Source organism: Cryptomeria japonica, chromosome 10, assembly GCF_030272615.1.
Source record: "Cryptomeria japonica chromosome 10, Sugi_1.0, whole genome shotgun sequence".
In the NCBI taxonomy this organism is placed as follows: Eukaryota; Viridiplantae; Streptophyta; class Pinopsida; order Cupressales; family Cupressaceae; genus Cryptomeria; species Cryptomeria japonica.
The window spans coordinates 273,819,746-273,835,360 of NC_081414.1; the positions used below are offsets into that span (position 1 = coordinate 273,819,746).

At 37.2% G+C, this 15,615-nt stretch overlaps 1 protein-coding gene across 1 annotated transcript in view; it reads right to left on the minus strand.

Moving 5' to 3' along the window:
* LOC131035484 (uncharacterized) overlaps positions 1-15,615 on the minus strand; it is a 170,377-nt gene that overhangs the window by 126,788 nt on the left and 27,974 nt on the right. The window contains exon 2 of the mRNA XM_057967190.2: positions 83-442. Coding sequence (XP_057823173.2) covers positions 83-442 — 360 coding nt within the window. The remainder of the gene's footprint in view (positions 1-82; positions 443-15,615) is intronic.

Here is a 15,615-nt window from a genome sequence, read left to right on the forward strand (position 1 = left end):
TAAATTCAGATTATTAGAAATGTCATAAATGGTAACATGTCAAACTCAAATAGTAAGGCAAATTAACTTAGTATGCTCCTACCTTGTAAAAGTAAAGACAATGTCTTTAGAGAAGATATCAATGCTTCTTCCCCACCATATCTGAGTGTTGCACAAATCGAGGTAATGAGCTCGATTCCTCCATTCTTGACTGCGATGGAGGCATTGTCAGATCCACCACTAGAACACACTGAGCTAAGTGCATCTAGTGCTTCTACTATCTTTACAAGCATAGAATTTTTGTTCTCTTCATTCAGCTTCTGACTAATTGATGGTGTTACAGATTGCATTTCTTGCAAGCTTAGAAAGTCCAAATTGGTGGTAACTGCTCTCAGTTCATTTAAACACTGAATTACAGGATGATTGTTTATATTCTCCCCCCCTGCGATGCTTGTCACAATACCTGCACAAAGAAGCTATGACCTATTGAAATCTGAAACTAACATCGTTTGAAAGATTGTAATACTATTCCAAATGCTTTTTGTGAATATGTCTAACTAAGATAAATGAATTATTTCCACAAACACAACAGTTCATGGGAGACACGGAGAATATGGACAAGCAAATGATGGCATTAAAATAAAATCAGGAAAGGTACAAAATCCAACACTTTAAATGTCTTTAGCAGAAGATCTCTATATGTAAAAACATAGATGTATCAATATCGGAGCTAATAAAAGACATTTAGAGAAAAAACAATTATACATGCAGAAAGTGTTCACATTTCTGTCCCAATTTGAATGCAATCAATACTTTATAGCTTGGTCTTGATAATGAATTTTCACTAACTATTTTTGTGTTTAACTTTTGCAATTGGAAAACAGTACAATGTAATTGCAATTAAATTGGCACCAAAGTAGTATAGATATCTTAAATAGATTTACCTAAAAGTGCTCAGAGATATTAGTCTTGAGGTGTTGATATTAAATTTAGGACATGAGTTAGATAGGCATCTGCAGACTTAAGTTTATCTACAATTTTAATAGATTATTTATTCCATATCTTAAATATATAACTATATCAGTAGTGTCAAAATTTTATGCAAATGAATTATTTCAATAATTTTATAGGTTATTTTATTTATATATTATATGTTAACTATGAAATACATATATATTTTTTAAATAAGTGATATATTGACAAAAATTGTGAAGATTTATAGTTTAACGAAAATAAATTATTACTTTAATGAAAATTTTGAATATTAAATACTAAATATTTTAACTTGTGCTCCACAGGGACACGTCCCCTACGCTGGTACCCTCGTTCCCGTACCGGGGATGGTACGGGGATGCGGGGACAGCGTTTAGAAGTACCCTGCCTGTCCCCAATTGGTGCAAGCCCAGGCCACTTTTGGACAGCCAGTTTAATAAAAAATTAAGAAACACATTTTTTAATTTGAAAAAAAGGCTGGACGGGCCCACAAGGACACCCAAAGGACATTAAACAATACCAAAACTGGATCTAAGCATATAATAACCAAAAAGAAGAAAAAGACATTCATTTTCACATTTGCAAAGGAGAAGAAAAGCAGCAAGAGAAGAAGGAGAAGCTGGTCAAGGAGTGAACAGCAATTGAAAGAGGAGGTTAGGGTATCAAAATTACTTGATTTAGACTCTTAGACCTACCATCTGCTGGTTATGAACAGTGATATATTGTTATATTTTCTTAGTTCTATATATATTGTTTGCAGTTTGTCATTTCATAGTTGAAACTTTGAGTCTTTGGGCATTTTGTTATAATTCGAATACAATATATATGCACATTGACAATGAAAGTTTCTACAATGATGAATCGCCTTTCCAAATCCTTCTAGATGTATTAAACTTCTACAATGTCTATGATGAATGCTTTATCAATGTTATTACATGCATATTTGAAACTTCACTATTTTTTTAAAAATTCCCCTATTTTTTTAACAATCATCCCCTGTCGTCCCCCCAAAGTATCCCTGTACCAGAAACACATCCCATCATTCCCTACCGCCCCCGTCCCCGAAACTCAGTGGAACATAGATTTAAACTACTACAAGTACACATATAGATAAGTAAATTACTAAATAGATTAAAAACAAGACATGGCTCTTTTATTTACTTAGGAGTTATTTTATTTCACTTCAGAGCTATTTCATTTATTACATAAATATAGGGACACGTAATAATAACTTTTATTTCAGAATTATTTTATTTTATCTACATTTTTACTTTATTTTATTCTTATTTGAAAAGCTAGATTTTGTTAATACATTTGCTTGACTTTTGTATGTAATAGGAAAAACTACCATTCATTATTTTGATAATTTTTTTGTTTCATTAATACTTCGAAAACTGTAGTAAATCAAGTATACATCACTTTCTAATAGTTTCATTTGTAGGTATTAATATATATATTAAAATTCTGATGTCTACATATTCAAAAAATAAATGTCAGCTCGAAATCATTCTTTCACAATCATGACATCGAATGTTTCTCCTTCCTGTTGCCACTGTACCTTATACCTCTCAGTGCGATTAAATTTCAAATCAAGGTGGAAGGTGACTCATTTGGCTTCTATTTCATATTTAGCACATAGGAGCATCCAATATATTAATCAAAAAGAGGCCATTTACTATGAAATTAAATATGACACCTATGTTTCTGATGAGTGTACTTCCCAGTATTTTAATATTTTGATGCAACCACTGTCAACTTCACATGCCATAGAATAGGACATGAGAACAAATATGTACAACCAAACTAGAAGAATATTTAAGATAGGAATGAATTTAGGATAGAGATAGGACTTGGTAATTTTATCATATAGAATGTATGCTCCAATAAGGACAAGAGCAAAACCAAGGAGAATAATCAAGGCAGCTCCATGAACATGTCTCATGTCATAACATGTATAGTTGTCAACCAAGCATAAGTTGTCCCTGACATGACTAAACCCCCAAAAATTAGCAACATAAAAATACATATACTTGGTCAGAGACACAGCATCCCCAAATACGCTATTGACTTGAGTGTGCCAAAACAACACATAATGGAACATTGTGTATCATATGCCAACACTATTGCCTATCTATCCTTCCCTCTATATTTCTTGATATTCCTACTGACATTCAAATTTGGCTGCAAGGTGTGTGGCATTTAAGGCAGTTGTGGCTGCTGCAATGGTTTCTCAATCTCTAGTACTACATCTGTAGAAGCAACTGATCGTGATAAATCAACCGCAGACATAGTTCTCTAAGGCTACTTGAACCCCTCACCCACTTTCATAATCTCATCTCTCAAGCTCTTTACTATCACATAAGTACCCTTTGCTTCTCCTGCTTCGAACCGATGGTATAATCGAGTATGTGTCTCTTTCTCTCTAACATATGTTAATCCATTAGTGATAGGTTCTAGAAAACATTCTGCTATAAATAGCTTCTGCATGAAAAAAATCTTCTACTTCTCAAATATCATTCTCTTATTGAAGATAATCTATTCCTGCCAAATAGGGAGGTCTTTGATTCATTACATTCATCCTGTAATGTCCCCATTTTTACGTCAACTTGTTCTACGTGCATTGCCCAATTTTCAGGGTTTTTCATAGGTTTCCAGATGCGTTGGGAGGCTTTCAATGTTCTTGGTGAGCTCAATTATCAATTTTAGTTGGTTTCAACAGCAGTTGCTATTTATAATAAGTGCTTGCATGGCACCAATCTTTTTGGTTTTTCTAGGTTGTTCAATTTGGTCCTCAGAAAACACTACTATTTATACTAAGTGCTTGCATGACACCAAGCTTTCTAGGTTTTTTTGGGTTTATTCTCTTTGGTCATCAAAGAACATTGCTATTTATAGTAATCTTTTGCATGGCACCAATCTTTCTAGATTTCTTTGTGTTTGTTCTCTTTGGTTCTTGAAAAGCACTGATATTTATAGCATGTGCTCATGTCAACATTAGTTGGTTTCGGCATGTTCGATTCTCCATTTCTCGTGTCTTCGTGAGTTTTCACAAGGTGATTGGAATTATTTTATATTTTCACTTAAAAGTGTTTTAAAAGTGACTTAAATATTTAACTTAAGTGTTAATATTTCAAAAAGTGCAAATCCAAGTTGTACGCCTAGGCTAAGGGAGGCATAACTATTTTTAAAAGGTTATATGGGGGCCTTTTTCAAGGAAACATAATATTCAAATATTTGAAATACCTTAATTTTTCTCTCCATGCTATATATTGGGATTTGGGCTCTCGTTTTGGCATTCTAAGTTTGCACATATATCAAGATGTTGAAATGAACTTTGAGATTCTTCATGGGACTGTTGAAGACGAAAACACCCTGCAATTTGTTTGGGTTCAGTGGTGAAAGATCCACCATAGCTGGTTATTGGTTTCAATTGGAGAATACATTGATCTGTTGAGTTTTGGTGATGTGGGTTTTGGTGAAAATAAAGACTTGTGAGGTTTTTTAATTGGGTCTTCAGATTTTTGGTGTGTTTACTGGATTTTTGGAGTGTTGTTCAAGTTTAGAGAGTTTTAGGTGAATTTTTCCAGTCTAGCCATACAATTTCAGCTACCTCAGAACCCTTGTTTTTGCTCATATCTATTGAAGGAACTGGTTTTGGCTTCTGGGTATTGTTCTAAAATATTACCTACAACTGGGTGATAACAATCCATAAATAGTTGTCATGTCCCCTTTTGGGATTTCCCTAAATCTTGCCCTTGTAAATATCAAAGTCTACTAATTTTCACCCTTGTTAATTCTGATATTAGATATTGATCCATTGACTTTCTTGTCTTCATTGATCTTATGGATGGTTCCTCCAATTCCCCCTTCTCAATTGAGTTAATCTCTTCTTTATATCTTTATTTGTGGGAAATCACACCTCTTCATAAGAAATGAGTCATCACTCTTCATTGCTACCCTTGGAGAATAATAAATTATTCTTCAAATTGATCTCCCTTGGATGTCCTCCTCAAATGAGACTTTCTTTTTTTATATCTTCCAATGTGAGGGAGAGGTCACACCTCTTCATCATGTATGCCCCTTTGGTAAGAGACACACCCTTTCCACCATTACCACCCTTGGAAAGAGTGTAACTCTTCATTTTGTCTGCCTTTTGAAAGGAACACAACCTTTCACATTCAGATCTGCACTTCTGATTCCCCAAATTATCCCCTCAAATGAAGTTCTCTTCTCCCTTTTATATCTCATGTTGGACGGAGTCACAACTTTTCATTTCATGTCTTTGACCATTCATTAACTTAATTAAAATTTAATTATATTTCATTGTATTCATTTATATTTTAATTTTAATTTTATTATTATAATTTATCATTAAATTGTACTTCAAAATGGGGCCATTATAGCCCACCCCACTCAAGATTGCTTGTCCTCAAGCAATGATCAATTTAACTAGATTTTCCCAATGCAAGGATTCCTAACTAACCCCTTAAGATTTGTAATCTTAAGACAAGTTCTCTCTCATCAATTGTAATCGTAAGAACTATGTTTGGTTGTGTCCTTGAGAGAACAAAGGTGAAATCCTCATTCATTGAGAAGAGGATTAGAAGCATGACACACATGTAAGACCTTAATTGCAATATTCTTTCCTAAATAAATTTATCTTTCTAGGTCAACAAAAGAATAGAATTCACAATGATAGAAATCAGTAATCATAAATATTCGTGTAGTAAACATGCCCAACACGGAGTATACATGAAGTAGACACATGGATATATTCGGATACAAGCATACACATGTAGATATAGTTTACTTGGTCCACAAGAAGCAAGAACGTCCAACCAGGACCAGATCCATCCCTTGGGCCAATCAATCTATCATTTTACCCACGAGAGGCAAGAGTGTCGAACCAGGACCAAAACCATCTCTCAGAGTAGCCAATCCACAAGAGGTAGGAGCATCCAACCAAGCCCAGAACCATCTCTTGGGCCAATTCACTTTCTCCACAAGAGGTAGGAGCATCCAACCAAGACCAAAACCATCTCTTGCGACAATTCATTTTATCCACAAAAGGCAAGAGCATCCAACCAGGACCAAAACCATCTCTTGGGCCAATTCACTTTATCCACAAGAGGTAAGAGCATCCAACCAGGACCAGAATTATCTCTTGGGCCAATTCACTTTATCCACAAGAGGAAGGAGCGTCCAACCAGGACCAGAACCATCTCTTGGGCCAATTCACTTTATCCACAAGAAGCAAGAGCGTCCAACCAAGACCGGAACCATCTCTTGGGCCAATTCACTTTATCCACAAGAGGTAGGAGTGTCCAACTAAGACCAAAACCATCTCTTGGGGTAATCATTATTCCATAATTCACAATAAATCTTTTCCACAAATCTGCTATAGAGTCTTCCATAATCTGATCATAAGATTGTCATAAAGTATCCACAATCTCTTCTCAAAAGTCTGTTACCAACTCTTCATATACTTCACCTTAGATCTCCATAATATTCTCTCTTAATCTAGTGTATATGTTATATACTTGATTATCTTCTTTGCACAATACATGTATGTTTAACAATCTCTCATATTGTCTTGCCATTGTCACTTACTTGTTGCCATATTTTTGGATGAAGTTAATACATCCCTTCTCATTGATTAGAATGCATAAACAATTTATCTTTACCCTACAGGCTGGCAAGATCATGCTCTGATACCACTTGTAATGCCCTTACTATTTTTAAGTATGTTGGCTCCCTCTCTTTATTATTCTGAAATCAGTTATCAAGTTCGATGCTCCCTTGAATGGATCAATTGATCTTCTTCTTGGTTCCATCCTTCTTCAAATGATGTCACCTTCACTTTATATCCTTCATGGAGACAAAGGGTCACATCCTTTGGTTATCAAAAGATACATTTGTTTGGCAACAACTGCTGCCCTTCCACTTCTTATTTAATCTTCACCTACCTCTCAATTCTCAAATCTATCTTTACTACTTTTCAAATCTGCATTTATCCCATTGAAGATCTGCATATATTCTTCTTCTTCTTCTAGATCTGCATATCATATATTCTTCTTCCCTTCTCAAATCTTATTTCAGATCCCTCTATATACTTCTGCTCTGAATCTGCTCTGGATCTCCTCTAATTCCACTTTATTCCCCTCCATTCCATTTGATCCTTCTTCCCCTTTATATCTTCCAATGTGAGGGAGAGGTTACACCTCTTCATCATATTTGCCTTTTGGCAAGAGTCATAACCTTTCACAATTAGCACCGTTTTGAAAGAGTACCACCCTTCATAATTTCTACTCTTTGGAAAGAGTCACTTCCCTATTTACTTCCTGTTCATTTCTTCTTCCCTTATACTTTCCTTGGTTCACATGCTCCATTCTTTCTTCCTTTTTTCCTATCTCCCCCTTCAAATGAAGTTCACTTCCCCCTTTTATATCTCATGTTTGAGGGAGTCACAACTTTTCTTTTCACACCTTTTGACCATTCATTAAACTTAACTAAATTTTAATTATTTTAATTTTATTCTTTTATATATTTTTTTTATTTTTTTTCTGTTATATTTTAATTTTATTAATAGCATTTATTATTAAATCCCATTTCAAAATGGGGACAATATAGTCCGCCCCACCCAGGATTGTTTGTCCTCAAGCAATGATCATGGAGTGTTTAAAATGATTCCCAACATGAAATGGCTTTGAAAACACACATCAAGTATGAACCAAACACGGAGCATACACATAAAAACACGAAGTATACATATGAATATATGCAGACACGAAGTATAATCATAAATACTCAAAGTATACACATAAATATATGCCGACACAAAGTATACACGCAAATACACGTGTTGTTAGATCCCTTCTCTTTCTTTTTTTCGAGCTAGAAAGTGGGCCTAACCCAATCTTGTTGCTCATAATCTATTTTGAGCCAAAAAGTGAGCCTCACCCCATCTTTATGCTCATAATCCATTTTGAGCCAGAAAGTGGACCTAACCCCATCCATCTACCCATAATCCATTCTACGCTAGAAAGTGGGCCTAACCCCATCCTTCTGCCCAAAACCCATTCTAAGCCAAAAAGTAGGCCTAAACCCATCCTTCTTCCCATAATCCATTTTCAGCCAAAAAGTGGGCCTACCCCATCCTTCTACCCATAATCCATTTTGAGCCAAAAAGTGGGCGTAACCCCATCCTTCGGCCAATAATCCATTCTGAGCCTGAAAGTGAGCCTAATCCCATCTTGCTGTTTTGTAATGTCCCCTAATGGGACCCTCTTATATTCTGTCCTGGAATCACAATTTTAGTACATAGAGAGCACAATAGAAGGACACTAATGTCAACTAAAGCTTGGTTTGGGACCTGCTCAACAAATTAGACAACATTTCTATTATGTCATGATAGAACATATACTTGTCATTCTTAATATATTGCAAGGTGTATATGAAGGATTCAACAACCCTTTCTCTCTCTACACCTATCCTCATATGTGGTCGTTGAAAATTTTGTACACCTGGGGGATGTGCAAAATTTTGGTTTCAGCCACAATGTGTGAGTATGATACTCTCATAATTTAGGGAAGGCTCCCCTATCTACAAACTAAACTAATCTAATATGGGTGGGACAGTAGTCTTTCTTTTTCTTTCAAGAAAAACTATACTCTTTTCTCTTCACAGAAAAGTAATAGCAATTGGAAATAATTGACAGAAAATACAGAAACGAGACTTTTTTGTAGGATTTTTGGAACATAAAGGGAAGCAAAGTTTCAATGAAAGCACAAAGACCTATGTCACTTCCCCGAGACAAGAAAACAGAAAGAAAGCTCAAAGTCTTCAACTATCTATTCTCCTATCAACCTTTTTAGATGATTTTCTGCTAACTAAGCACAGTATGTAGCAACTCAAAGTCTAATTACATGATGCACTTCACCTTACATGCACAAGTCTTAAAAATAGAAGCAGCACAAAGTCTACAAGCTATTTTCCCACTTGAGCTTTCCACACTAGCTTCAAATATGATAAGCAACTCAAAGTCTGCAAGACCAAATCTGAAAACCAAACATATAACTCTAAATACAATTAGCAGCTCAAAGTCTGCAAGATTGAATTTAAATCCCTCTTGAACAATAGAACCAAACTCACAATCAACTCCAGAAAATGTCGTCACATAACAACTTGAATTGGCACAAAGTCTCAACACAACTTGCCTCTTTTATTGAAAGCAATTTGATTTACATCTAAGCTTAAAGACTTAGAGTGCACATACAAACTGACAGAATTTTGTTGCATTGCCAAAAGATAAAAAATTACAATAGATCCCCTCAAGTATTTATAGAAGAGGAACCTTGAGAAAAAAGTGGGATGATCCTAACTAACTTGAGAAATTCTCTCAATCACCATGACTTATTCCAACTATAGTCCTAATTGAACTCAACTTGTAGTTGCTTTACATGTAATTACATTTTACAAAATGCAAGTAAAGTAACACTAGCTATTACAAATTTGACATTACATGTAATTTGTCAAAACAAAATTACAAATGCATAATTAATCTAAGTGTCCAGAGACACGACTCCAACTGCATCATTCTTTGTCTGTGATGATTTTCATGATGCTACTTTGTGATTGAGGTAAATGACATCTTGAACTGGAACAAGAACTTGCACCTTTGATAGTCTTTGTGTCTTTAACCAACAAACTTCAATCTTATTTTCTTGCTTGGGGTAGTACCATTCATTCAGGAGGGAAAGGGTTGCCTTCCTCTTTTCATGTCATGACCATCTCTGTCTTGAAAGCATTCTATAATTTGCATCCAAGAATTGTTGTTGTATCTCTTTTTTGTATCATCCTCCAATCTTGAAATCTGCTTGTAAAATAAGCCACATGCCTTAATCCATTGATTTGGTAGGTCGTGTGTGCAAACGGGATTGACAAGGGAAGGAATAAATTGATGCAAAAATGGGCTCACAAGTGAATTTTAGGTTTTGGAAACTGCATTACATGTGTGATGAAATAAGAGCATTAACTTGCAATTGTGGAGAACAAACATGCAACTTCATATGTGTACTGGGTAACTGTTGTGACCATTTCACACATCGCCCCATTAGAATGGGGACCCCCTCTTTTTCGCTTTTGTTTTGCCTTTTCTTCTCTCTGCTTTTAGGGTTTTGGGTGAGTGAGTGGTCTGTCTGGGCTAGGGCTAAACCTTAGTGGTTTCTTCTGATGTTATTCAAACTGAGTCCAGTCAAATTTTGAATATTATTAAGTGTCCTCCCAAAGAGTTGAGACGATTGAAGTAAGGTGTGCCTGTCGGGGTAGTCAAGTAGGTCTCAGGTTAGGTCTAATCAGGGTTTTTAGGGTAAAATCCAAATTTTGTCTAAGTGTTAGCATTTTGAAGGTGAAATTGTGTGTTCTTGCCTAGGTAAGTTTTGATCAAATTTTGAAGGTAAGATGATGCCTGAAACAGAGAATTCGCTCCTGTCCCTTGCTCAGGGCCCAGGGCAAAATTCATTCTAAGTGCAATTTCTTGTTTTGAGAAGACTTGCTAACTGGTTCCTGGCCTCGAAGATGACTTAACTTTGCCTTGTGAAGTGATTGGAGACTTAAATTCTGGGTGGATTAGCCAGAAAGAATAAAAGCGCTCTTGTCCCTTGCTGAGGGCCCAGGGCGAAAATGTTATTTAATGCATATTTGTCACTGACTTTTCTATTTTGTTTTTGTGCAGGGCCTCAGGAGAGATAATTGGACGTGACTTGATGCTTTTGAAGATTTTGAAGGTATGAAAATGGCGAATTTTGAAGGTTAAGGGAAAAATCGCTCCTGTCCCTCTCCAAGGGTCCAGGGGCGAAATTTTGATTTCCCTCATCTTGAAGTGAAAAAGGACCAAGTATTGGATATGATTGGAAAACAAGTGATTTTCTCCACCCGCCTGAAGCAATTTTAGCTCAAGATGATGAAGGATTTTGTTGGATTCATCAAAATCGCTCTTGTCCCTCTCCAAGGGTCCAGGGCGAAAATGCTTATTTGAGTCATTCCTGACCTTGTTGGGTCAAATTGAAACATCAAAGGCATGGTGGAGGACGAAATGAACGTGATAGAGCATCCAGACTTGATTAAAGACAATGAAATGATGGAGTTTCGCCTAGAAGGGTAATTTCGCTCCTGTCCCTCTCCAAGGGTCCAGGGCGAAATTCTTTATATACATATTTTTAGACCTTTCTTGGACTTGAACTCTTATTCATGGCATGTAACAAGATGAAATCTTCCCTAGCCAAGACATTTCATGATGAAAGATGATGCATTTTGGCCTAGAAGGCAAAGTTCGCTCCTATCCTTCACTGAAGGTCCGGAGCTTGATTTTCAAATTTGCACTGTCCTTGCAGGATCAAAGTGATTTTATGATTGGAAGAGATCAAGGAAAGCATGTTTTGTCCATTGAATATAATTTGAGTAGTCAGCAAAGGAGGAAATCAACCCAAATGACAAAAGGCGCTCCTGTCCCTTGCTGAAGGTCCAGAGCGATTTTCTAAAAAGTGCAATTTTCTTGCAAAGACAAGGCAAGTTTTGTAATTGAAATGATTGGAAGAGGCGTGTTTTGCCCATTGAAGATAATTTGGAGGGCTAGCAAAGGACAGATAGGCTTGAAAAGTGAAAAATCGCTCCTGTCCCTCATTGAGGGACCAGGGCGAAAAACCTAATATCCAGCCCTTCCCTCCAAGTTTGGACAAATCTAAACCAAGGCGCAAGTTTGAAATGATGTTTGAAACACCTTGAGGTGGAATTAAGATGCAAGGATTACAAGTTTTGATGACAATTTGCAAATTCGCTCCTGTCCAAGGGGAAATTTCTAAGTGTGCCCACTTTCCTTGCATTTAGAGATATACTTTTTGTTTCCAAGACTCAAAAGGGAGTGGGGAATGATGTTCTACGCCTTAGAGTAATTTGAAGATTGAAGCGATCAAAAATTTGTACAAAGGACTCAAAAGCGCTCCTGTCCCTCACTGAAGGACCAGGGCGATTTTTACAAAACCAATAGCTTCCCTCCAAGATTACGCTAAGGCAAGGTTGTGCAAGGATGGAAAAGGTCCTCCAAAACGTGATGAACAAAAATGTGACTTCAAAACTTGACGATCCTAGGCTAAAATGCAAAAGTCACCCCTGTCCCTCACTGGAGGTCCAAGGCGAAAATCTTTGAAACACCTATTTTGCATTGCAAGAGCAAATCAAATGTGTATGGAATGGATGGAAGAGATCATTACTTACCCCACAACGAGAATTGACAAATAAAAGATGAAGGATTAAGACCAAAAGTGAAAAATCGCTCCTGTCCCTCTCTGAGGGTCCAGGGCGAAAAAGTCCTAAAGGCACTTTCCTCCTAGAGATCAAGTGAAAATAAACTCAAAGCTCCAATTAAAAAATGCCATTTTAAATGCCTAGATGAAGTTTTGAACATGAAAATGAGGAATGCAAGGCCAAAATTGAAAGTTCGCTCCTGTCCCTCTCCAAGGGTCCAGGGCGAAGTTTGTGGCATTCTTTATTTTTACCACATTTAAAATGTTAATATCCTCCAAATTGCATTAGATGCCAAATTGCCAACTTCGAAATATTTGGAAAAAATTAAATTAAATTGGCATTTAATAAAGGCACATTGGCATTTAATAAATTAATTTTGAGCCTCAAATTAATTGAATTTTTATTATAAAGGCATTTAAAATTAATTTTCATTAAATTAAAATTAAAAATGGAGCACTTGAGGGCTTATTTTTATCATTTTATCAAGTCAACCTCTCCTTTTTGCAATTTTATTTATTTTTTAGGCCTATTTTGCCAAGTCGGCCTATGGGAAGCAAAGTGGTGAGCGCCCTATATAATAGGGGTGTTTTGATCAAGTTTAATCAATCATTCACTCATTACTTCAAGTGCGAATTTGAAGAGCAAGAAGAAGGTGCGAAATCTGGTCTATTTAGAGTGAATTTATCTCAAGTGTTGGAGATAAGAGGTGGAGTTGATTCTTGTGAAGACTAAAGGAGGCGCATTTTGCTCAAGGGAGAACTTTGATCTACATTCTGCCTAGCAAAATTCACCTTTTTTTTTTGGCATCATTACTTAGAATTAATACTCAAGTGGGGGTATGGCGAGATCATCTTAGTCCCAATGTTGAAGTTTTGAATTTTGAACTTTGGTTTTTGAAAATTGCATAGTTAATTAGGAAATGATAACTCAAGACTTATCATGAAGTTTCCTAATTAAAATCTTAAATCTTCCTTTCTACTTTATATTTCTACATTTCGAAGTATATTACTCATTATGAAATGTTGTGTAGGTGTCAATATGGCGACTCCAAAGGCAGGAGCATCTACTAGTCGTCCAGCTCTTATGAAGGAAGATCAGAGGAACGAAGAATTGGAGACCAAGATCATGTCCAAGTGGAGCAATATCGGAGATACCAACTTGGGAAACTTCAGTGTGAAGAAGTTTCGAGAGGTCCCCTACATTGGCAAGCCATCACCTGTCGCCAAGAGAATAATTGAAAGTGGCCTCATCAAGGCGGCTGGTTTCCCTCCAGCAGTCCAGTGCCATAAGCTGATGATCGAGTGTGCCTGCCATTATGACTCACAATCAAGATCGATCATATCCAAGGAAGAGGACACTTTGGCTTACCTTTCAGAGGAGGCTATAAGTGAAGCTCTCCTTCTTCCAGAGCATAAAGAGATGATTTACAAAAGCCTAGAAGGCGCCAGGTCGGTGTATGAAGATGATCCCGACACTTGCTTGAACATCATCAATAAGAATTGGTTACTCAAAAGTCGTCCTTGCCTGAGCAAGATTCCCAACACACCACATAGGATCGACTTCCAGGAGGAGTACAGAGATTTGATAACTTTGCTCAATCGAGTTACAAGGGCTCCTCAGGCCTTCTACTTCGAAAAGTGGACGTTCTACTTCATCCAAGTGATAGTCCAAGGAAAAGGAACGATTCATTGGGCTAGAATTATTAGCCATTGCCTGGATGTGCAGTTGAGAAGACTAAAGCCTACCAAATCATTCCACATGAGCTCATATGTCATATATGCCTTAATCAGGAGTTTCGAATATGCAAGGCTACCTCACAGAGGAGTGATCGGAAGAGGACCCGGAGAAGTGAGAGTTTGTAACTCTTATGTTCATTTGCATCATCCTCCTAAAGGTGACTACAAATTAGTCAATGACACCTTCACGATGAACATCACTAGGATATTGCAAGGTGGGATTCACAATCGACTATCTCTGGATGCACAAGAGCTTGTGAAGAGGTATGGTGCTTGGTTCATTCAGTTTCAAAAGTTTACATATATCAGAGTTCACGGGTGTCCTTCACCTCCCTACATGTTGCCAAGGTATCCGACAGACAGGATAGTACTACTTGAGGTGACCAGACAGTTGGCAGCTTATGCCAAGACATTCAGACACAGGCATGGAAATGGGATTCCCGTGCCCATCATATTGGGGAATTCAGTTGAGGTATGTCCTAATGCTCAAGCCTTGGATGATGCAGAGAAGGAATTGGCTTTATATTCATTCACATTCTTTGCCTCGAGGGAGACTTTTGATCCTTATGGTTATATGGAAGAGACAGCTGGCGGAAAGTACAAACACGAATTTCAGGTAGAGGACTTTTGGATGAATCTCTCAAGTGATTTAGAAGTGAAAGAAAGATGCATTTCAGATTACCTTTAGATTTCATTAGGAAATGCAAAATTTACAGAGTGGCCGATCAAGCTCAGGACAATGGCAGACATCTCCAGTCATCCTATGACAGAGAAGACAAAGCAGTGAAGATAGATTGGAGCGAACCTAAGATTTTGGACTTGAGAGCTTTGATGGCTCCAGTTTTGTCATGTACTCGCAGATGGGTGGATGTACAACATCAAAAGTTGAGAGAGCAGAACATACCAATGACTTTTACTTTAGAGGAAAGACCAGAAGAAGGAGGAGCGAGCGCAAGTGAAGGCAATTCTCATCCTAGAGGCGCGAAGAGGAAAGAAAGACCTGAGAAAAGGGAACCCTCCAAGAAGAAGCAAGAAGCCAATCGAGATCGCTCATCAGGCACATCTTCTCGACATGAAAAAAGGACAAGTCAAGTTGAAGGACAAGAGAAGACGGTGCCTAAGGTTGATGAATCTATGGAGTCAATGGTACAGAATGATAAACCTGAAAAAGGGCAGGCACCTCAGCATTCATCAAGTCGATCTCCCCAAGTTGAGGAGCTACAGGAGGATCAGGAAAATGATAATGAAGCGACATCTCCTCTCCGAGAAGATGAACCCTTACTTAAAGAAATACAAGTTAGAGAGACAAGATCCGCCATTCCGGATTGGTTAAAGGAGAGACTAACGAGGGTGATTGTGATTGAGGATGAAGAGGATGTGATTGACTTAGAGAGTCTTATAGGAAATTCTCAAGAAATAACGGAGAAGAAGAAGGCCACCAAGATGTCCAAGATGATCACAGATGAGACAGGGTCCAAGAAATTGCAGATAGCTACACCAGTAGTGGACAAGTATGAAGGTGAAATTCTTGCAGAAGAGTATGGTGTAGAAACATTTGAGCTTGGTCCACTCACTGCTGAACAGGCACTGGATGAGGCAACCGATT